General features: G+C 46.6%; 1 protein-coding gene across 4 annotated transcripts in view; it reads right to left on the reverse strand.

Annotated features, from left to right (window-relative positions):
- Nucleotides 1-1,953: 1,953 nt before the first annotated feature.
- The window catches only part of Traf2 (TNF receptor associated factor 2), a 28,302-nt gene continuing 6,514 nt past the window's right edge, over nt 1,954-23,741 (reverse strand). For 2 of the 4 annotated variants that reach the window (XM_027422891.2, XM_027422892.2), the window contains exons 2-11: nt 22,712-22,930; nt 21,025-21,103; nt 20,631-20,729; nt 14,241-14,402; nt 12,562-12,636; nt 10,638-10,712; nt 8,482-8,763; nt 7,890-8,067; nt 4,852-5,000; nt 1,954-4,140 (exon numbers count right to left, since the gene is read on the reverse strand). In XM_027422891.2, coding sequence (XP_027278692.1) covers nt 3,922-4,140; nt 4,852-5,000; nt 7,890-8,067; nt 8,482-8,763; nt 10,638-10,712; nt 12,562-12,636; nt 14,241-14,402; nt 20,631-20,729; nt 21,025-21,103; nt 22,712-22,899 — 1,506 coding nt within the window. In that variant the 5' untranslated portion in view covers nt 22,900-22,930 and the 3' untranslated portion in view covers nt 1,954-3,921. The remainder of the gene's footprint in view (nt 4,141-4,851; nt 5,001-7,889; nt 8,068-8,481; nt 8,764-10,637; nt 10,713-12,561; nt 12,637-14,240; nt 14,403-20,630; nt 20,730-21,024; nt 21,104-22,711; nt 22,931-23,741) is intronic. The other 2 variants (XM_027422893.2, XM_035446408.1) reach the window with 2 other exon arrangements.

Genomic DNA, 23,741 nt, shown 5'->3' on the forward strand with positions numbered 1-23,741 from the left:
TGGTGGTGCTTAGGAGGTAGAGACAGACAGAGTTTGAAGCTAGCCTGGTTGACAACATTGAGGTCTACGGACAGCCAGGGAAACACAAAGTGATCCTGTCACAAACAAACAAACAAACAAAAAAGTCCTTGGTAGCTTATGCAATGTTATATCCATGTAGGGAAAGCTTGGCACTTTTTTCTTTCTTTTTGCTTGTTTAAGACAGGGTTTTAAATGTAGCCAATGCTGGCTTTGAATTTTCCATTCTCCTAGCTCAGTGCCGAGATTACAGAAACATGACAACATAATAGGCTGTTTGATGGTTTGTAAAAAGCCAGGCATACAACCTAATAGCTTCACTATACTTGCAAGAAATGAAAATATGTACACACAAACATGGAGGCAAATATTCCTAGAAGCATTTCATAGCAGTCAGGAAGTAGAAATAGCTCAAATATCCAAGTGACAGTAAACCAATAAACAAAGGTGTTCCATGCATATAGGAAAACATTATCCAGATATCATTTTTTTTCCTTCTGAGACAGGGTTTCTCTGTGTAGCCCTGGCTGTCCTGGAACTCACTCTATAGACCAGGCAGACCTCCAAGTGAGAGATCCACTAGACTCTGCCTTCAGAGTGCTGGGACTAAAGGAGTGTGCCACCACTGCTCACCTCAGATACCAAGTTTTCTAGGAGAGGGTGGAAAGATGGCTCAGTGGATGAAGCCCTTGCTGCACAAGCCAGAGTGAAGACCAGAGTTTTGATCTCCAGCACCCATGTACATACCAGACAATTATGGTTGCCTGCCTGTGATCTCGGCACTCAGGAAACAGGGGTGGGATTCTTGGGGCTGTCTCAATATACAGGGTAGAAAGTGATTGAAGACTCCCCCATCAGCCTCATAACTTCACATGGGTGCCCACACATTATGTGTACAAATGCACACCATACACATAAAAAAATCTAACACATGCTATAACACAGATGAACCTTGAAAGCACCATGCTAAAAGGCATTACACTTGTATTAATATTGTTATCCCGAATATGTAGCGATGTGCAGACAGGAGGGAGTAGTGAGGTCACAGGGCCATGATAGTGAGTCTGTAAAACCTGGGGACTCAGTCACCTCCCTGGGAGGCAATGCACAGCAAAGCCACATCTGCTCCTGGGCTGTCTCCACAGAGCTGGCGACTTACACTTCTCTTCTTCCCTGTAGCCTAATTCCCTTGGGGCATCAGGAAAGGACAATACAACACCTGTCTCATTAGACAGCAGGCAAGGACTTATAAGGCAGCTGCTCAGAGGTCTGAGCAACTTGGTCAGCTGCAAGCTTCTCCCCACCCCCAGGGCTTCAACAGATGGAGAGCTGACCACTGTAACCCTCTGCCACTCCTTCACTTCAGATAGGTTCAGATTCTGTTATGAGTCCTCTCTGACTGTGTCCCTATGGATACTGTTCTTTTTGTTTTGTTTTCTTGAGTCAGGAACTCACTCTGTACACTAGGCTACCTTGAACTCAAGAGACCCAGAATGCCTCTATCTCCCAAGTGCTAGGACTGAGGGTACATGCCACCATGCCCAGTCATCTGTGGGAACCATCCTATTCCAGTTCCCTCTCCTGTGTGTGTTGGATGCTCTTACAGTAGGGATGGAACCCGGGGCCTTGCATACCACACGTGTGTTCTACCACTGTACTACATCCTTAGCCCCTCTATTTCCCTTTAATGAAAAGAAAATAACCACAATGGAACAATCTACCAGTTTGGGGCTGAGATTGGTAGAGAGCTGGCAAGAGGCCTGGAGTTCACTCCCCAGTACAATGGCCAGGGACAGTATGTGTGACACTTGTATGACAGCACTTGAGAAGCGGAGGCTGGAAGATCAAAAGGTCAAAGTTATCCTTGGCTACTTGGAGAGTTAGAGGTCAGCTGAGACTAGAAACTCTGCCTTTAAAAATAATTACCAGCTGGCATGGTGGTGGACACCTTTAATGTCACTTGGGAGGTAGAAGCAGACAGATCTCTGTGAGTTCAAGGCTAGTCTGGTTTACATGGGGAGTTCGAGAACAGTCAGGAATACATAGAAAGACCCAGTCTCCAAAAAAACCAAAAGCAAAAACACAAAAAACAAAACCTCAGCTTCAACCTGAATTACCTAATTAATTCTAGTTTTAAAACAGACACATTTCTAAAGAAAAAAAAGTTTACATTATATATAAATGAACTGCCAAACATAGAAACCCACTGTTAGAAATAAAACTTTAGCACCATTATTTAACTGATCATATCTCAGCTTTGAATTTTCCTAAATCAAAAAGGTTCAAACACTGGGAGGCAGAGGCAGGTGGATCTCTGTGAGTTCAAGGCCAGCCTGGTTCACAAAGTGAGTTCCAAGACAGCCAGAGCAGTTATACAGAGAAACCCTGCCCTTAAAAGAAAACAAACAAAAAAAAACAAAAAACAAAACAAAACAAAACAAAAAACCAACCAAGGATCAATGTTAGAAAGACCAGAAACTTTTACCAAGCAGGAAAAAAGTAAGTAGAAAAAGGGATAGAAATGAGCTGTTCCTATGGAGAGATTCCAGAGCAATAAATCTGGTAAAAATGTTCAAAGTCCTCAGAGAAGTACAAGTTACAATGAGACACACAGGTTATACACAGCCCATGTGAAATGCTGTAGGGGAGGCCACTGACCACCTACTGTAAGGCCCTCTGCAGAGCACGTACAAAATATCTAAGGGATAACCATATAACCCCAACTCTCTTGGGGCCACTGTGACAGGCAGGCCTAGACCTGCCCCAGCTTAAGATGACGAAAAGCACAGAACTCAAGAGGAAAAAAAAAAAACAAGATGCATCTCCCACCAGCAAACCACAGGGCAGTCAGGTGAAGCCAGTTCTCTGCCATGATGCCATCCCATGCTGCTTTTGTATACTTTAAAACCAACACATACAGTGTGAAAATTCAGACAGAACAGGAGCATAAACAGGTCAAGAGGGCAATGTCTCCTTCTCAACCACAGCATGCTCACCAAGCTGGGCATGGATGGCTCACCGGGTGCTCTTCCCATTTCCTATTGTGGTGACTGGAAAACAGACTGAGGGAGATTGGATATTCCTTCTGACTAATAAAGATAGCCAGACCATGGTGCTTCCACCCCAGCCTCAGTCCAAAGAGTGAACCAAGCCAGAACCCTGAGGAAAAAACCCTGCACATGGGCCAGGCCAAGGGCCAGCCCTTCGTCTCTACCCAGGCAGACCCATGATGCAGTGGCCACATGTAGCCCTGGGCTGGAAGGGTGTAAGGAACAGAGATAGCCAATGTGAACAGGAAAGCAGAGGCCCCAGAGGGTCATCACTACCCAGGCTGGACAAAGCCAGCAATCTGGAGCCAGATGAACACACTCATCACAGACATCTGAATAGTTTAATCGCTTCTCCTCAATACAGACCACTGGCAGGACTGTGCAGCCCAGGCAGGCTCTTCTCCTGTGTGCCTATGTCTCAGAGTGCTTCTCTCCTGGGCTATGCTCTGCAGATGGATGTCCTTCTCCTGTGCAGCCCCTACCTCCTTTCCACAAGCCAGAGCAGGTAAGGTCAACCACCATACTCTTCCTGCTGGTGTAGCTCTGAAGCTCTCTTGAGAGATCTTTCTGAGTACCCCACCCAAAGGCCTCTCCCTTCCCCAGGCAGCTCAGCAAGAGCTTTTCTACTGGCAGTCGAGAAGACCCCAGCTGGCCCCACAAGGACCAAGCTGAAGGGACCCTCCACTTAGTCTACCAGCTGAGGACCAACTGGAGGCTCCTTCCTGCCTTTCGTGTGATGGTGACTGGCTGAGGCCCTTCCCAGCACTCGCACCAAGCCTGCCCACCCTTGTGTGGCAGGGCCCTGGCCCAGTGTGGCAGCTCCTCACTGAGCTGCTATTCCTAGTAGGGGTGGCTAGAGTCCTGTTAGGTCCACAATAGCTTTGATGAAGATAGCATCATCCCGCACATAGGAATTCTTGGCCTCCATCTTGGACACAGGGCAGAAGAGGGGGCAGCCACTGGCGATATTCATGTCACTGAGAGGCCTCTGGAAGGAGGATGAGGTCACGTCAGGCCTGAATGCGTCGATTACATGCTCCCGGTTGTTCTGGTCCAGCAACATCAATGTTACCTGAGAGAATCAATCCAGGAAGGGAACAGTTTGTGCCTGAGTCACCTGAAAGCCCCACGTTAGTCCTATCCCACCTCTCCCACAGCAGGGTATTTGGCTTTTCATCTGGGAACAACACATATCCATGCTGGCACTGTAGGCTCATAGCATCTAAAACAGACTAAAGCTTACTACGATACACTGTATTCCTGGGTGCTGCTTCTTTCTACTGTTCATCTACAGATACTTTCTTGGTGAGACCCTGAAGCTCGCCCTGGAAGCACTTCACAATAAGAACGGGGGTCTGACTGTTAGCCATGGATTGGTCAGGGTCTCTGGGCTTTCCAGTCCTCATCACCTGCTCTGACTCCTCCACTGGCTTCCGGGGAAAGAGCTGGGCTCTGAGTGGTGAAGGGACCATCCTCAGGCCAAACTGGTCTCTGGAGTTTCAGTTCCTTAATTAAGGAAGACCCTGGCTTTAAGCAGTCACACCCTAACTCCGCTAGTTACACAGGGGGCTCTGTGGCTGTGGCCCTTCCCTTGAAGCATACTTCCCAGGAGACTTTCATAAAGCCAGTCATATGTGTCACAACCAACAGTGACAAATCACTTGAGCACCACAGCCCAATATACCTGGGTATAGACATTGCCTTTGGACAACTTGGCTACTTGGAAACTGTCCCCAACCTCACTCACAGATTCCCCCTAGGATCCTGAGGCTGCCTTTTGTACCTTCTGATTAAAAGGCCACCGCAAGAGGGCGTCATTGGGGCCTTTCATCACCACGAAGAAGAGAGATAGGTGAGTTCCCCGCCCAGTGCCATCACCATTCAAGTAGACTCGTAGACACATCTTGTAGCCATATCTGCTTGTGTAGAAGGCTAGAAGCATGGAAAAGGGCCAGTGAGGACAGGGCAGGACGTAGCTCTTCCACCCGCAGCCCACCCTCAGAGAGATGAAAACATAACCATTCAACTTTTGGGAAATATCAAGGGAAGGTTTTCTTCTCAAAAGAAACCCAACAACCCCCAGACAATCTTGCCATGCAGCTCAGGATAGCCCCCAACTTCAAATCCTACCTCACTCTCTTCAGAAAAGTGTTAGTGTGTGTGGTCATCTGCACTACTATGGGAGGGACATGCAAGCCATGGCATGTACATAGAAGCCAAAGGCAACTTTGTGGAGCCACTTTTCTTCTTCCAGTTTTTTGAGACAGGGTCATTCTAAGCAGTCCTGGAATTCACTATACAGACCAGATCCACCTGCTTCTGCCTCCCACGAAATGGATTAAAGCTGTGTATCACCACACCTGGCTCTCTCTTACCACTTTTTTTTTTTTTTTTTTGAGACAGGGTTTCGCTGTGTAGCCCTGGATGTCCTGAGACTAACTCTGTAGACCCGGCTGGCCTTGAACTCACAGAAATCTGCTTGCTTCTACCTCCTGAGTGCTGGAATTAAAGGCATGTGCCACCAATGCCCAGCTTCTCCTACTACTTTTTTTTCTAAGGTTTTATTTATTTTTATTTTATGTACATTCGTGTTTTGCATTGGTGTCAGGTCCCCTGGAACTGGAGTTACAAGCAGTTATAAACTGCCATATGGGTGCTGGGAACTGAACCTGGTTCATCTGGAAGAGCAGCCAGTGCTTTTAACCACTGAGCCATCTCTCCAGCCCTTTTCCTACTACTTTAAATGTGGATTCCAGAGACCAATCTCACAAACCCAGTGAGCCATCTTGCTGCATTCCCCATTTAAAGTTAGAATTAACAATGATAATTTTATTAACCCCAAACTGACAATGTACAAAACTATGGTGGCAAAAAACCAGTAGCTGAGGTCCTCAGCAGAGCTGTAAAGGGAGACCAGGCCACAGGAACCGCAAGCCTGCCTCAGCAGAAGCATCTGAGGAGCAGAAACTCAGGTCAGCAGTCCATGTCCCTACAGCAGTGGTTCTCATCCTGTGGGACACAACCCCTTTGGGGCACCCATCAGATATCCTGTCATCAGGTATTTCCATTACAATTCTTAATAGTGGCTGACTGGGTCACTGAATTCCTACAGGGTTGGGGAAGCACTGTCTCTGAGTGTCTATGGGCTGTTTTTAAGACACTGGTAGACGAGTGGTGGACCACACGGGAAAGCTGGCCCTTAGTAGAAGAGGAGCCAATCAACTGAGACTGGATAAAAATAACAGGAAAATCAATCCAACTGGTCTTCCTGCCCTGGGGGTAGGACCTGTCTATGAAGTTAGACATCAAGCCTGTGAGTATTTGGACTCTAGGATTTATACCAGCAACTAGGGCTTCCACATGAAGTTGGCCTGTTGTGGAGCTCAGCCTCAGTAATCGTGTAGACCAGTCCTTAACCACCCTTAGGCATCTATAGTTACACATGCTGTAGTATGGGTCTGCAATGTCCCCATCCCATGGCCACTTGTTAAAAGACTGATGCTGCCTGCAGAGGAACCTAATGGGGGCCTAAAAGGAGGTGTTTCAGTCACTGAGGGGATGCCCTTCTAGAGGACAGTGGGAAGTGTCTTTTGCTCCCCAGCTGGGAAGTGAACAGCTCTGTACCACATACTGCTTACAATGATGTGCTGCCATGAGCCAAAACACAGTGACTAATCAATCCCGGACAAAATAAGTGTATGCTTTTAAGGGAGGGCTCAACAATACAGTATTCAGTTGGTTGTGCCTCCAAAAGGCTGCCTGCTACAGTGGCCCTCACAGCAACAGGACTATTCATGCCCCCCCCCCATCTACCAGAGCAAAGCCTCTGCAGCAGGGCTCCAAATCAGTGCTAAAATGCTGTCTTCCTTGTTCCTTATAGCCTCTGACTGATACAAGCACCTGGGTGACCAACCATATCCAAAGCAGACCTTTTACACAGACAAGCTTTCCTTGTCTACGGCCCCAGGAGACTGTTGAAAAGGACATGGGATCCTCAGGCTGGATCCTTACCACACTCACTATGGAACTCCTGCAACCTGAGCCCGCACACCCCTCCAGTCACTACTTACTCAATCACCTGCAAGGGGAGGCACTGCTAACAGACTACCCAAGTTTAGAAATAGTAACAGGCACCTCAGGCTGCTCACATATTTCTTGAGTTCTTACCTACAACACTTGTCTTCCTAGTTATCAACCCAGAGAAGATAGGGTCTCTAGACTTGTTTACTTCTAGCCCTTGCTGATGCTACTGTGAAGATATGCTACAGATCTAAGTGGAATGCTCAGTCTTCTATAGCAAGGATAAAACCCACCAATGTCAAGGCAAACCAACTAGGAGAGGGTCTCTCAAGGTCTCAGCCTTGATCCTAGAACCTCTACTGTAATGGCAGTTTTGTAAAGTAAGTCCAAAAGTAAAGTATGTGCAGGTCAAGTTCTGACAGATGATGACTACATTATGAAGTAAGCTGCTGAGCAGAAAGAAGATACTAATAAGGGATAAAGACAAAGGCCTGGGCCATCACATGGTATGGGGGTACCTCCAGGGACACAACAGGGGAATTGTGAAGTATCCAGAAAGGTAGGCACAGTGGCACTATACTCATCTGTAGGTGAAAAGGGGCATATTCTATACACATCTACCCTGGCACCCAATAGCTCCTTGTGCCTATAGACTCCCAACTGAGTAGGGCATGTTGCTCAATTTGCTTCTCAAGGAGATGCAGATACTTCTGGTACCAGGTGAGTATGTGCCCTGCCTGAGCCAGAGAACCATTCTATAAGGCTTCTGGAGCAGACGGCTGTGAAGACCACAAATGGCACCTGGGGAAAAGATAGCAGGTGTCCTGCCAGCTACAGCTTCTTGGCGCTTTCTGGCGAAGTCTGAGATCTTCCAGATGAAGACTCCATCATAGGTGGATGCCTCCAACTCTGAGACCTTCTGCTCCAGATCAGCCATGGCCAGGTCCTTGAGGCCAATGCTCCTCTCTAGTTGCTGCACCTGCAGAGAAGAGACCACTTAACTTTGGCAGGAGGGCAGGGACCTGACTGCCATATTCTGTGCACCCTGAGCTCCTATTTCCCACACTGCTAGCCATTGGAAGTCTCTGGAGTCTTTACTGTCCCCAGGAGCTACATCCTAAATGTGAGGTGCATGTATGTTCCAGTCCACTTGGAAGGCTCTGGGCCTACATGTACCCAGGAACTTCATAGCCCCAGAACATTGCATGACTGATGCTGTGGCTTCCTAGGCCAAAAAAGGTTTCAGTTGCTAGCCCATCAAACCCAATGGTTGAGTCTCCCAGAGCATGAGAATCAGAAAGCAAGAGACCAAAGCCTAAGTCATGGAGTCTAAGAGTTCTAAGCCATCTAGGCTCCAAAGATCCAGAACTTACTATCCCTGCTAGGCACAAACCTTGTTACTCAGGGCCTCAATCTTGTCCTGGTCTAGCCGGTGCTGCCGGCTACAAGCCTCTGCAGTCACTGCCACCCTCTCTACTTCCCGGTTCAGGACGCAGACAATGTTCTCGAAGGTGGCTGTCTTCTGCTCCAAACTGTGGCACCGCTGCAGCATCTCTGGCCCCGCCTGGCTCTGGCTTCCCTGTGAGGCTGGGGACTCCAGGAATGAGCTCAGCAGCAGGGCCAGGTGCTCCCGTAGCTTCTTCACCTCATGGTCCTGAAGTTCCTCATTCTCCACCTGCGGAACGGGATGGTGTTAGTGCACAATCAACCCGGGGGGTGCAGCACCATGGACCACACTGTACTGAGGGACAGTGGTTGTTATCTCAAGATGTCAGCTGTCAGCTACTGCGCCAGCACCATGCCTGCCTGCTGCTGCCACGATTTCCGCCATGATGGTCATAGACTCACTCTCTGAACCTAAGTCCCAAATAAATTCTTTCTTCTATAAGAAGTAACTAAGACACAACTTAATATTTTCAAACTTGTGTGAAATATTTTAAGAATTTAAATAAATTTCAAAATTACAATAATGCCAATATACTGTATGCTAATTAAGAAAAATAAAAGGTACAGTGGCAAATGTTTTTTATCCCTTTTATTCAAAAGGCAGAGACAGGCAGATTTCTATGAGTGCAAGGCCAGCCTGGTCTACATACTAAGTTTAAAGATCAGCCTGGGCTGCATAGTAAGAATCTGTTTCAAAAATAAAAACAAAAACAAAACATCAAAAATCAAAAACCAAACCCAACCTAAAACAAAACTAGGACTGGCAAGATGGCTTAGCCTGTAAATGTGATGTCACCGAGCCTGATAAGAAACCAAGACATCTGTGTCCCCAGTTGGAGGCACAAGCAGGAGAAACGTCTGCACCTCATCACAGGACAGGCAGTAGCTGGAAATAAGATGAACACAAAAAGGACACACCATCTGCTCAGGGGCTTCCTCAGCAGGGGTCAGCAAGGTCACCACAAGCACAATGCCAGCGCTTAACTGGAGCACCAAGGCCTAGGACCAAGGTGACAGCAGCTCAGCTTCATGGTAGCTTCTAAACTACCTTCTGCAGGGAACTCAGCTGTTTTGAAATGGAGGCAGCAACTATCCCCACCAATCAACAGACAAGAACAGAGATGCTCTGTCACAGACACTGTATCCTCAGCTTACCGCATCTTACACCCTTAATGCACACACCCTATAGACCCTCTGTGGACCACCACATGGTCATGAGTCATGAAGGGAAATGATGCCAAGGGGCTCCCAATGTACAGAGGAAGAGGGAGAATAAACAGAGAAATAGCTTGTGCAGGATGAAAGTGAAAGGGGGAGGCAGGTCTGCATGAGCAGAGAAGGGGTGCCTGTGGGGAGGGATCTGTGGAGGCCTGCATGAGTCTCCAGAAATACAGCAAGGCAAACGGTTGGGGTGGGAAAAAGTCAGCATCTTCAAGGACAGCCAGGTCAGTGGCCAGGGCAGAGGCCAGAGATCTTGGGGGAGAGGGACCATGAATGACAACTGTAAATCAAAACTTGGGGTGGCCACAGGAAGGCCAGGTCAAGCCCCATCTTGCTTTCTGCTTGAAAAGATCAGAGCAGCAGAGTAGGTAGGAGGTGCCCAGCCAATAAAGGAAGCCTATGTCCACGCAGGAGATGATGAGGTGACAGACAGCATTTGGAGGGACAGGATCCATCTGCCACCACCAAGGATTTGTTAGCATGTATGTGAAATATGAGGCAATAGGATCTGGCAGATCACTGGGCACTGGGGCTTTAGCTAGACAACTGAGCAATCAATGTGCTTTTCTTTCCTGGGAGAGATGGGACGAGGGGAGAACAGAGGTATAGAAGGCCAAGGTGTGGTTCTAAGGTATTCACTAGATATTCTGGGGGATCGAGGTATCAGAAGCACATATATTTGAGTGCTCTTAGATATAGGTAGTGATCAAAGCCACCTCAGCCTGGACACCTGAGGGCAGGAAGAAGAGATGCTAAGAGAGATAGCCAGGGGAGATACCAGAGAGGCTGAGGAACCTAAGAGGAGCCAGAGCTGGAGACCGTTTTGCATAAAGGAAAGACCCACCCAGGTCCTTAGTCCCTCATAGCAGACCCTTGGCTTACCATTTCAGAACAGCCGACAGTATGGAATCTGCACGGAACCCGACACTTGTTGCATGATCTAACATGGTCCTGAAACTAAAGGGACAGGAGGATAAAGTTACCAGGGTCACTGTCATTACTGAGGGCCCCCCTCCCCAACCTGTCTTAATGTACTGATCAAGTAAGAATTAACAAAAGAAACCACTAGATGCACCCTACTGGCTTCCTCATTTTGATGCAAGATTAAGATTAGACAAACTACTTTCACTGTCAATCACTGTGGGAAGCAGACATTTCAGGATTGTAGTGGAAAAGTCTAGTTGATGGTCTTGGGGGAGGTCCATGCCATACAGAAAGCAACTCAACTGTCACTTCTGTCGGTCTTGAAAGTATAAAATATTGAAACCCCTGGGCCTCAGGTAGAATACTCAGATTCACAAGAATAGAGCATAAGAACAGGCCAGCTCCTTGTGTTATGCAGGGACAGGATAGCACAAAAGGACTACTAGTGAACCCATGAAACCTAAGCACACACTCGACTGAACACAACATTTCATAGTCAACAAAGGCTGCATGTCTGGTAAGGGCAGGGAAAACACCACCTCTTTGAGATCCAGTGTGAGGGTACGGAGACATTTTTCTTCTACCTACCACTCCAGATAGTCAGGTTTGCCCTGTGAAAAACTCAACTTAAGGGGCTGGAGAGATGGCTCAGAGGTTAAGAGCACTGACTGCTCTTCCAAAGGTCCTGAGTTCAATTCCCAATAACCACATGATGGCTCACAACCATCTATAATGAGATCTGGTGCCCTCTTCCAGCCTGGATACATGCAGGCAGAACATTGTATACATAATAAATTTAAAAAAGAAAAAGAAAAAAGAAAAACTCAATTTAAAAGAAAGACTGGGGGAGGCTGGAGAGAAGGCTCAGCAGTTGAGAGCACTGGCTGATTTTCCAGAGGACCTGGGTTCAATTCCCAGCACCCACATGGTGATCCACAACTGTCTGTAACTCCAGTTTTAGGGGATCTGAAGTCCTCACACAGACATACATGCAGGTAAAACACCAATGCACATGAACTAGAAATAAATAAATCATTTAAAAATAATAAGAAGCTGGGCATGGTAGTGCACAACTTTAATCCCAACAGTTGGGAGGCAGAGGCAGGAGGATCTCTGTGAGTTCTAGGCCAGTCTGGTCTACAAGACTGAATTCCAGGACAGACAGGGATACACACCAAAAACCTTATTATTAATGAGGTAGCTAAATCTTTGTCCTTGGGCCATGGTCATTTGTATTTAGCTCAAAAAATAAACCACCTCTTATTTTCTGGTGGTGAGAGATGTAATTTTTATCAAAAAGAAGGAAGCCCAGCTCAGTGGTAGAAAGTTTGCTTGGTAAGCATGAAGCCCTGAATTCCAACCCCAACACTACACACTCCCACTCCCAAAAAGGAACTTGCCCAACACAAACCATGATTGTGTGTGCACACCTATAATCCTAGCACTTGGATGTTAGGGGCAGGAAGATCAGGAGTTCAAGGTTTTCCTTGGCTACACATTAAGTTTCAGGCCAGCCTGGGCTACATGAAACCCTGGTATGTGTGGGGGTAGGGAAATGCCGGACAAGGTGAAATGTGCCTTTAAGGCAAATCCATGACTTTAAAGTCAGTCTTGTCTACATAGCAAGTTCTAGGCACCCAGGGGTACATAGTGAGACCCTGCCTCAAAACAAATGAACAGCAAAAAAATCCAAATGAATACTGGAAGATAAGCCACCATGCCCAAGAACATGTCAGTCCTAGTAACAGCAAATGAACCTCACTTTGTTGTTATTCTCCCTCTGGGCACGAGGTCATAAACTATCCCACATGACAGACCTTCACCACTGACCATCAAAGGTCTAGCACCCATGGTCTTCAGAAGATGGAAGGAATTGCTTTACCTTCTCCCGAGAGATCTTCTTCTTGCCACAGCCATCACAGGTTAAGGGGAACTTAGGGCAGACCTCGTAGTGTACCTTAAAGAAAAAAACAGGAACACTAGATGGGGGTGCCAACACCAGGACAGGACAATGAAGAAGGAGGGGACACATGAAGTGCTCAAGATGGCAGCAAGCACCTAGATACTGACGGACTCCGGGCTCCTCAGACCCTCTCTGAAGGCTGTGCTTACTACTGAGTGAGATCCGGCAGGCACCCTTACACATTCAGACTTTAGGGCTCTCTTCTTCCTCTGTAGTCTCCAGAGAACACGAGAAAGATGAGGAAGGGGGCATCACCATTTTGCAGCACCTGACTAGAACAAAGGGTCTGTGCAGAGACTGAAATGCCCGTGCAGGACTTTCTCACAACTAGACTATATTACTGTCTTACATGGCCCCAGAGCACAGCCAGATTAAAATACCCAACATCCGGACGCTCTTGTTTGGCTGGATCATACAACAGAGGAACACAGGGCCAACATGAGGGATGTGGGGAGCAAACACAGTAGACAGCCAAGAAAGGGGCTGGAAAAAGAGACGCTGATGACCCCGACTCCAACAAATGTCAGTGAAGGGCACCTTTCCACAGTGGGGATGTGGACAAGCCAGAAAGTGGCACAGTAAATATGGTGCTTAGTCCCCAGCACAGGTGTGCACGTGATGTTATCCAAAGGTGGAAGCCCTTTCCTTTCACTCCCCTGTCAGGCCCTTGTTAAAGCCATGGCAAGCAGTTACTGACAGCACATCCTGAACCACAGTGGATGAAATGACATGTAGTCAGAGGGCTCAGGAACAGTTTGGAGGGTGGCACACAGCTGGTGAATCACAATGCTGTTTTCTCACCTGCTGGCCGTCTTTCAACTTTTCTACAATGAGATACATTTTTCTTGTTTGGAGGGAGGTGGGTTCCTGAGTGCTGGGATTATGAGTCACCACATTCAGTTATAAACACTTGAAAATAGCCAGGTGGTGATGGCGCATGCCTTTAAGCCCAGTACTTGGGATACAGAGGTAGGCAGTTCTCTGAGTTCAAGGTCAGCCTGGTCTACAGAATGAGTTCCAGGACAGCCAGGGCTGCACAGAGAAACCCTGTTTCAAACAAACAAACAAACAAACAAAACAACACTTCAAAACCTTTTTGGTTCTTCATGGTGGTACAAGTCATTAATCCCAGCACCTAAAAGGCAGAGCCAGGAGGATCTCAGTGAGCTTGAGGCCAATGCGGCCTACAGAGAGTTCCAGTCCAGCCAAGGCTACAGATGAGAACCTGTCTCAAAATATACATGCATATATTTCTAGATTTATTATTTATGTATGAGTGTTTTGCCTGGTAAGCCATGTACTTGCCTGGTGCCCATGTAAGTTGGAAAAGGGCATTGGAACCCCTGGAACTGGTGTGATGGATAATTGTGAGCCATCATGTGGGTGCTGTGAATTGAACCCAGGTCCTCTAAAAGAGCAACAAGTACTCTTAACTATAATTACATACTGAAGCCCAGTCCCACCAAGAACCTTCTAATCTCCATAGCACCATGGAGACAAGCATGAAGAAGCTAAGCAAACTCCAACCATGGCAGAAAATTCTAGCTGAATGCCTATATTGTAGACACTGCCATTCATGCTGTACTTGCCCAGCTCACCTCCAGGTCCGCATGGTTACAGGGTGCCTTGCAGTGCTGGCAGCTCAGGCTCCTTTTAGGGCATTCCTGCTCAGCGTGGTGCTCCTTCTCGCTGAGGCGGACCAGGCCTTTACATGCAGGACACTCGGTGAGCAGGAATGGGCATAGTCCTTCATGGCAGCTCTGGCAACAAAAGGAGGTATATGAATATAGTATGCAGACCCTGCAGGTAGCCACAGGACTTGCAAGCTTGGTGGTCCATGTTATCCTGCCTAGCTATCATGGAGATTGCCCTCCTCAAGACCACTCACTGTGCAGACACAGGTCAGTGTACTTTTCCCACTTTTGGAAACCAGGGATGCTGACTCTCAGCTAGATTAAGCTGCTCCATTGCACCTGTCTCTGGGTAGGTGGTACCCCGAGGACACTCACCTCTTCAACTGTACACCCATATCACTCCCCTCCCCGTGTCAGCTCTCAACTAAGCAAGTAGATTGTTCTCCAGTATAAAGACAATAGCTCAGTGGGACCATGCTGCAGATCTTACTAGTTCTGACCTCATCACCGTTATATTGGAGGTGGGAAGCAAAAGATGTACAAGGAGACAAGGAGATTCTGTGAAAGTAGCTGCATGGTTCCCAATACCATGGCTACCTAGCAAAGGCCTAACATACCACATAAACAGCCAGGCCAAGGTGTTAGGAGGCCAGTGTAGAGCCAGCTGCTCTCAATGTACGGGATGTACACCTGAGATCTGTGCTGTGAAGGGCCAGAGTGACTGACACACAAGAGACCATCCTGGACCACGCCAGCCATGACACAGATGCACTGTGCCTTTCAGCTGACCATGAGCACTAATACAGGGGTCATCCTATCTAGTAAGTCAGGAGAGACAGGACAATGAGCAAGCCCCCAGCTAAATGCTTTCCTTTGTAAGAGTAGCCTTGGTCCTGGTGTCTCTTTGCAACAACAGGACACTAAGACACACGGTTACTAGGAAATATTAGAGGTTTGTTTGCTATCTTTTTGTTTTCCCTCTCTTCACTTTCTTGGGGGCATAGGGGTTGAGACAGGGTTTCTCTGTGTAGCCCTGGTTGTCCTAGAACTTGCTGTATAGACCAGGCTAATCCGCCTACATCTGCCTCCTAAGTGCTGGGATTAAAGGTGTACACCAACCATGCCTTGAGACCCTATGCTAAGCACACGCACAGGTCAGTACAGGAAGCACACTCAGTACTGTGCAGCCTCCACTGTCCATCCATAGAACTCTGACCTTCCTAAATGCTCAGTATCCATTAATAGACTTCTCAGGCCCTGGAAACCTTTATCATACAGGCCCCCTGCTATGGATATGTGTGTACAACGGCACAGAACTGGTCCCCTGTACCTGACTCATTTCACTGAGCTCACAGAGAGGCTCTGAAGCAGAAGACACTAGAGGAAACCTGCCAGGAGAAGGTTAATAGGCAAAGGTATGTTCCTGAGGCTGGGAGAAAGTCCAGAGCAGGGCAGGAAGGACCATCAGCAGGGCCATGAAGATTGAGGCTACAGTTCCGGAGGAAGGTTGTTCTGAGAGGACAAGCGGGTGAGGGACCCTCATTCAAATCCCAGGAAGCAAGGGGGATTCTAGACAAGTAAAGGCATGTTCATGCAGTCTGAATGTTGGACAACCCCCAAGAAAGAACACACAGGGACACAGATAACCATACTAACAGTCAAGTCTAAGAGGCTCTCTGGCCCAGCACAAATGTGCTATATGCCATGCTCCCATAACTCCCTGAGTATATGATAATTAGTAATTAAAACAAGCACAAAGAGGGGCCTCAAGAGGAGCTAATATGCCTTGACAGTTTATAGAGTGTAAAAACTAAAGCACTAAGTTACTACAATTTAGCTAAAAGGCTATTTATGACTTGGGGCTGGGGAAATGGCTCAGTTGATAAAGTACTTGCCACACAAACACAAAGACCTACTCCAAACTCCATGGGGTAAAAAAAAAAAAAAAGCCACACACAGCAGTGCACTCCTGTAATCCCAATGTTGGGAAAACAAAGATAGGAGGGATCCCTGAGGTAAAATGGCCAGCCAGCCTAGACTAACTGGCCTAGAGCTCCAGGCCAATAAAAAACCCTCTCTCAATAAAGTAGGTGGCTTCTGAGGAACAATGCCCACAGGTTTGCATACTCACACACACAATAAAATACTCAAAGCTGTACACCTGGTAATAGAAAGCCTACAATGCACAAAGCCCTGGATTCAATCTTCTATACTGAAAAAATAAAATAAATGACAAGGCATCTTAGACTTCCTTTGCTGTAATCCACAAAGGACACATGGGCAAAGAAATAGCTGACAGAAGTCTGGTAGGCACCCAGGAGCCCTAGCACTGACCTGGCTCCAGCTCACTCCTCAAAGTTACTATATGTTTTTCTTGCCTTTTATTCAGCTGCCATGTGGGTGCTGGGAATTGAACCCTGGTTCTCTGGAAGGTCAACCAGTGAGGTCTTAACCACTAAGCCATCTGAGATAGGATCTTATAAAACCCATTCTGACCACAAACTTTCTATGTAGTTGAGGGTGGCCTTGAACCCCTGATCCTGACAAATTTCAATATTAAAATTTTTCTCATGGGCTTGATATGGCCCAGTGGTAGAGTATGTGCCCTTTATGTTTATGGTCCTGGGTTCAGTGCATTAGTGCTTCAATCCCAGCTGAGTTTGGGACCTGAGAATGACCTTAGTTGGAGCTCACTGATTAGTCTAGGCTGGAATTACCTAATCCCAGGGACCCTCCTGTATCTGCTTCTCCAACACTGAGTGAGATTACAGGGGTATGCTGCTATCCCTGACTTTTTTAGATGGGTTCTAAGAGAACCAGGGACTAAATGCTAGTCTTCAGGTCCTGAGCTCAAAGGGTCACAGGCAGAGGATAATACACTTGTCCCAACACACTCAGGCAACAAGGACAAAGTTCCATTTCTCCAACAGCCCTAGCAGACATAATCCAAATACATCAGCATTTATTCAATCAGAATTCAAATTGAACATCTTAAGCAAATACAGTTGCCATAACTGATTTCTTTTAAAGATTTTTTTGTTTGTTTTGTTGTTTTTCGGGGTACGGTTTCTCTGTGTAGCCCTGGCTGTTCTGGGACTCACTCTGTAGACCAGGCTGGCCTTGAACTCAGAGATCTACCTGTCTCTGCCTCTGCCTCCCAAGTGCCGGGATTAAAGGTGTGGGTCACTTGGATGGGGGCGGGCAGTTGAGATAGGGTTTCACTATGTAACCTTGGCTGGTTTGGAATTCACTATGCAGACCAGACTGGCCTCAAACTCATATACATGAGCCTGCTTCTGTCTCCCAAGTGCTGGGATTACACCATACCTGGCAACATATTGTATGTATGTATGTATGTATGTATGTATGTATGTATGTATATGGTGTTTTGTTTACATCTCACTGTGTACCATGTGTGCATAGTGCCCAAGGAGGTCAGAAAAGGGTACTGGATCCTTGGAACTGAAACTGTAGATAGTTATGAGCTATCATGTGGCTGCGGGGAATTGAACTCAGATCCTCTGCAAAAGCAGCCAGTCAGTACTCTTTTTTTTTTTTTTTTTAAGATTTTATTTATTTTCTATGTATACAGTCTTCTGCCTGCATGCAGGCAGAGGGCACCAGATCTCATTCAAGGATGTCTGAGCCACCATGTGGTTGCCGGGAATTGAACTCAGGACCTCTGGAAGAACAGTCAGTGCTCTTAACCGCTGAGCCATCTCTCCAGCCCAGCCAGTCAGTACTCTTAACCACAGAGCAAACTCTCTAGCACCATAACTGAGTTTCTTAAGAACACACAATGATGGGGCTGGAGAGATGACTCCACAGTTAAGGGCACTTGCTGCTCTTGCTGAGGACTCAGGTTCAATCCCCAGAACACAACCAACCTTAACTCCAGTTCTAGGGGATCCAGTGTCTTCTTCTGGTTCCTCTTTGGGCAGGAGGCACACATGTGGTTCACACACACACATGCAGACAGAATGCATAAAATAAAAAGATTTTTAAAAAAGAACATACAATGAGGCCATGGACACTGGCAGATCTGCCTCCCAGTGCCCGATGCTCCCTAGTATTTGCAGTCCTGACTGGTCTGGAACTTACTACAGAGAGACCAGGCTTGCCTTGAACTCACAGAGATCTGTCCATCTTTTGTCTTCACTAGTGTGGGAATACAGGTATGCAGCACCATGCCTTGCCTTTGAGTTAGTAGATTTTAACAGGGCTTTCAAATCCATCTTCAGAATGACAGGCATCATCATAAAGGAAAAACAAAGCCAAAAGCTAAGCAGGATTTTTCTCCAACTTTCCAAACATTTTAAGTAATTCAAACCATATTTAAAAAAAAAAAATGTTTTAGTCACAGTCTTAGTTTTCAGTGAGAACCAAGAAATAAACAGATGTGTGACAGGCAGGATAGACAGGATTATCTGCAAAGGTGGTAATGACTACACACAGAGTATATAATTTCTGTCCTAGCCTGTGACATTTGTCACCAGTGAGAAGTTTTTATCAATAAAATCAGTTAAGGCAGAGCTGTGCCTGCCCTCCCACGTGACCAAACCCAACTCATCTCAGGGACTTTCCAGAGCTCTCAAAGGGTGAAGCCAGGGACTTTCCAGCCTGCATGCCTGCAAAGCCACATGGCACCAAGCCCATAGCCTGGCTGCAGTTCCTGGCCATCAGTCAGAGGCCCACACAGCCACTGACCTCTAATACCATAGACCTGGAGGCAACAGAAATCCCAGAGGAATCCAGAGCCTAACAAGGCTGGGAACTATTTTTCCACCTGCCCCAGTGATCTCTCAGACACTTTCAAGAGCAAAAGGACATATAGGCCCCCATTCCCTACACCTACATTTCCCTGCATCCGCCCTGCTTCCCTAGGGACCATCTCTTTCCATGACAGCACTAGACATTTCACTTTAAGAATATACTGGGACTATGGTTCCTGATCAGGCCCTGACAGCATGCTAGAAAAGAAGACTACAGTTTCTTGTTCTTCCAAGTGAAGCCCAAACTGCTCAGCTAGCAAAATGAAACCCAAATCCCAGATCGCAAAGTGTAATCAGTCAACAGGACATGGGGCATGTAGCCAGACACACGTGGCAGAGCACAGGAGAGACAAGGTCTCACTAAGCAGCCCAGGTTATCCCTGAACTCATGATCCTCCTGTCTCAACCTCCCAAGAATTGGGATTATAGGTGCACATTACCATGTCTAGATGAGACAAAACCTTTTGGAAGGTTATTGACTGAGCCAGCAAAGAGGAATGAGTAACTTGGTGGATCAGAGTAGCCTATCTAACCATCTGGCCTCTGTGATGCAGGTTTAACTGAAGATGCTTAAAGGTGATATGAGGCTCATGAGAATGTTTCCACTACACTGGCACCATTTGTATACCACCTCTGCTACTGGCCTTTTAGATGTTTTTCCATGACTACATAACAAATACACCCATTACTTGAACAATTCCCAGTGTCAACACAAATTACAAGAGAACCCTTATGAACTAGCCAGGATAGTGCATGCCTTTAATCTCAGTACTCAGGAGGCAGGCAGAACTCTGTGAATTCCAGGATAACCAGGGCTATAGATAGAGACCCTGCCTCAAAAACCAACCAACAAACAAAAAGAAAACAAATAACGAAACCCTTGTGGGTATGATATACAACACAGAATCCCACTGACCTTGAAAGCTGCAGTTTCCAACAAAGAATTGGATATCTGTAACCTAAGCCAATAAGATGTACCAAGGCCAACATGGCGCTAGCTCCTTACCTAAGGCACTTCCAATTCTACTACACCTCTGGGATAGAGTAGGAAACCGAGACATGGAAAGAAGTGACAAGCTCTTCAGTACAGGCCTATGCTTTACTATTTGGGTTTCAGAAAGTGTGCTCTTTTAAAAAATAAAATAAAGAGACATCACAAAACAAAAACAAAGGTTTCTCAGGGTAGGCCAGGCTAACTCTGAACTCCTGATTCTCCTGCCTCCACTTCCAAAGGATTACAGGCATGTGGTGCCATGCTCACATGAAGGAGCACTTTCTAAGGAGCACACTTTCTTCAATATATTAGTCAGGACAGTCCCAGCAAGAGGAGAGAACAGCTCCCATGAGAAGTGTTTTATAGGACACAGCTTCAATTCCCAGCATCCATATGGCATCACACAACTGTCTGTAACTCCAGTTACAGGGGTCTAACACTCTCACACAGACATACATGCAATAAAAACAAAAATGAATATAAAATAGAAATAAACAAATCATTTTTAAAAAAATGCTTTGTGGAGAATTCCCCAAAGCCCACTGCTGGAAATTCAGCCTCCAGGCCAGAACAGAAATGTCTCTCTACCTCGTATTCTTTCAAGGTTCCCTTCCAGGTGCATCCATCGTTGGGGCAGACAGCTGGCAGGCTCTCCACCTCCCTGCGGGCAGCATTATCTGGAAAGGCCTGGAACAGGAACGTCCTTGGGTTACACGTTCTCCCAACACCCTACTGCCTATGAAGCAACATCTAGATCTAGACCCTACCCAAAACAACCTGCTCTACCCTCCTGGGCCAGCACATGGAGCAGAAGATAACTAAGGACCAGCAAAGCCATACTTCCCAACCTTTCCACCCCTAACCAGTCATGAGAGGCCACTTCTAGCTCCCAACTTCTCATTCTGCTACCAATGTTATTAAATTAAATTTCTAAATATTTTCTGTTCATTTGGACTTGTTTAGCTCATTATAGTGTACTTACCGAACTACTCTCTAAAATAGAAATGCCTTCTTCATATAGGCCTTCATGGACACAGGCAGCACAATTCTGAGGCCCAGAGCTAGTGGGAACAGAGGAAAGAGAAAACCCACTGCAAAAATTGCTGCAGAGATTAACTGAGCACTGTCTGCTCAGCCCACAATCCAGCCCCACACTGCTCATTGTTAATTTCTCTCATCTTTAACCAAACAAGTACGTCAGTCAGCTGTACAATATTTGAAAAAAAATCACAAATGTGAAGATCCAAATGTTTTCAGAAAGGGGACACTGGGCTTGAACTTGGAAAGCCAACTCATTTCTTCCTTTTTTCTTTTTGAATCTGTGACTTAATGGATTGAGATATGGCTTCCTGAATGCCAGGTGAGTGTTTTATCACTGAGCCTCAACTCCAGCCTGCAGCTCTTCATTTGTGAACAAGGCACTGGCTCTCCCATAAACCTGACACTCCAAACCGCGTGGCAGAAAACGTGGGAGTGTTTATCTTCTCCACGTGCACTGCTGCTGCCCTTTCACACCACGTCAGCCACCCGCTCACGTGACACTCAACCTATCTACCCAGAGCAGACTACGGGAGCTATACTATACTCCTCACACTAAACTTTCTGGTGCCTGGGAAACCAACAGTGATGTCTTATACTAAATCTCACATGTCCAAAAATAATATTCTAATATGTAACCTATGTTTTCACCTGTGTGTGCCTGCACATGTGCACACACGTGAATACAGATGTATATATGTGTATATGTGGAAGCCAGAGGTCAAATATCAGGTATTCCTCCTCAGGTACCACCCACCTTTTCTCAGACAGAACTCTCACCAGGACCTAGAGCACTCAGATTACTTAGGCTGAACAATGAGCGCCAAAGCTACACAGAGAGACCCTGTCTTGAAAAAGAACCCTCCTATCTTTGTCTCTAGGTAGATGATGTAATTACAGATATACATTATCATGCCCAACTTTTTACTTGGTGGTGAGGAGATCCAACTATTCATGACTGCATAGCAAACACTGTACCATCTATCTACCCAGCCCCATTGTTAGGTTTTTAATTTTTTAATTACATTTTAAAACTTGCTGTGTGTATAAACATGTACCAAGGTGTGCAGGTTGGGGTCAGAGGACAACTTGTGGGAGTTAGTTCCCTCCTTTCACTATGTGTGAATCCTAGGTCATCAGGCTTGGTAGCAAGTGCCTTTACCCACTGAGCCATCTCTCTAACTTCGGTTGTTATTTTTTGAAACAAATCTGGGGTTGGTTTTGACCTTGCTATGTAGCCAAGGATGACTTTGAATTTCTGATCTTCCAGTCTCTACCTCCTAAGAGTTGGAAGCAAGAATATATACTGCCATACCTTGGCATGATCAATTCCCAATTTTTTATTTTTATTTTTTAAGACAAAGTAGCCCTAGGACTCACTTGTAGACTAGGCTGGCCTTGAACTCACAAGATCCTCCTGCTTCTGCCTCCTGAGTGCTGGGATTAAAGACTGTCTCACCATACTCAGCGATAATCAATGTTTTTAAACAGTAAATTTTACGTTCTTGGTTTGGGCTAAGCCTCCAGAATCCAAGGAGAATTTGTACTGGCAACCACTATACTAGACAGTGCAATCTAACATCAGAGACACCCACTTGTCCCTGCCCACCTGGGCAGCACGACATGCACACCTGAGGATGCTGTTTAGGCAGAAGGAGCAGTAGCGGTGGCCACACTGGGCCTGGAAGGGCCTCCGCAGGATGTTTCTGCAAGCTGAACACAGGTACTTGGCTTCTAACTTGGTCCCCAGGAGGGTCTTGGAGAAGCCCGGCTGCAGCAGGTCTAGAGAGCCAGGGGGAGTCACACTGGCTGCAGCCATGTGAGTTATAACCCCCACACACCACAAAGCCCTAAAGAAAAACACAGATCATATCACACCTCAATTCAGAATAATCCTCTAGAGCAGTGGTTCTCAACCTTCCTAATGCTTCAGTCCCTTAATACAATTCCTCGTGTTGTGGTGACCCCCAATCATAAAGTATTTTTGTTACCACTTCATAATTGTAATTTTGTTACTGTTATGAACTATAATGCAACTATCTGTTTTCCAATGGTCTTAAGCAGCCCATGTGAGTCATTCCAGGCCCAAAGGGGTCACAAGCCACGGGTTGAGAACCACTACTCTAGAGGGAAAAGGAAGGTGACGGAGTCTAACAGAGGCACATGGTGAGGTGCCTGGGTCACTACACTGATTGTGAAAGAGGATCTAAGAAACAAGACTTTAGAGTTCTGGGAAGCCTTGAAGATAGATAAGTCAAACAAATCTCCTGCTACAAATGTGGGTAGAGATGTCAATAAGGGTGACAGCGACCTGGTGGCACCCACAGTAACTATCCAATTCATGAGCTTTCTACCTTCTGGCATCAAATCCGTCCTGACTGGAGCTCTTTCTACAGAAACTAATAGTGTCTTCCACCCTACACCCATGGTCCCTACAATAAGCATGTTTTAAGATGGTGGAAGGCTTCTGAAGCTACCAAAGGCTAGCAGGGCAGGGGATGTCTATCTGCTAACTCCTTAGGTCCTAAACTGCATCCTGGAGGTGGCCACACCTGGGCATGAGACACAACCAGTGTGGCATTGACCCCTGTGCTCCACACACTGCCGTGAGCCCCTCTTCATGTCAGTCTCGATCTGACACTTGCCATCCTCGCCAACACG

The sequence above is a fragment of the Cricetulus griseus genome, chromosome 6 (genome assembly GCF_003668045.3).
Source record: "Cricetulus griseus strain 17A/GY chromosome 6, alternate assembly CriGri-PICRH-1.0, whole genome shotgun sequence".
Taxonomy (NCBI): domain Eukaryota; kingdom Metazoa; phylum Chordata; class Mammalia; order Rodentia; family Cricetidae; genus Cricetulus; species Cricetulus griseus.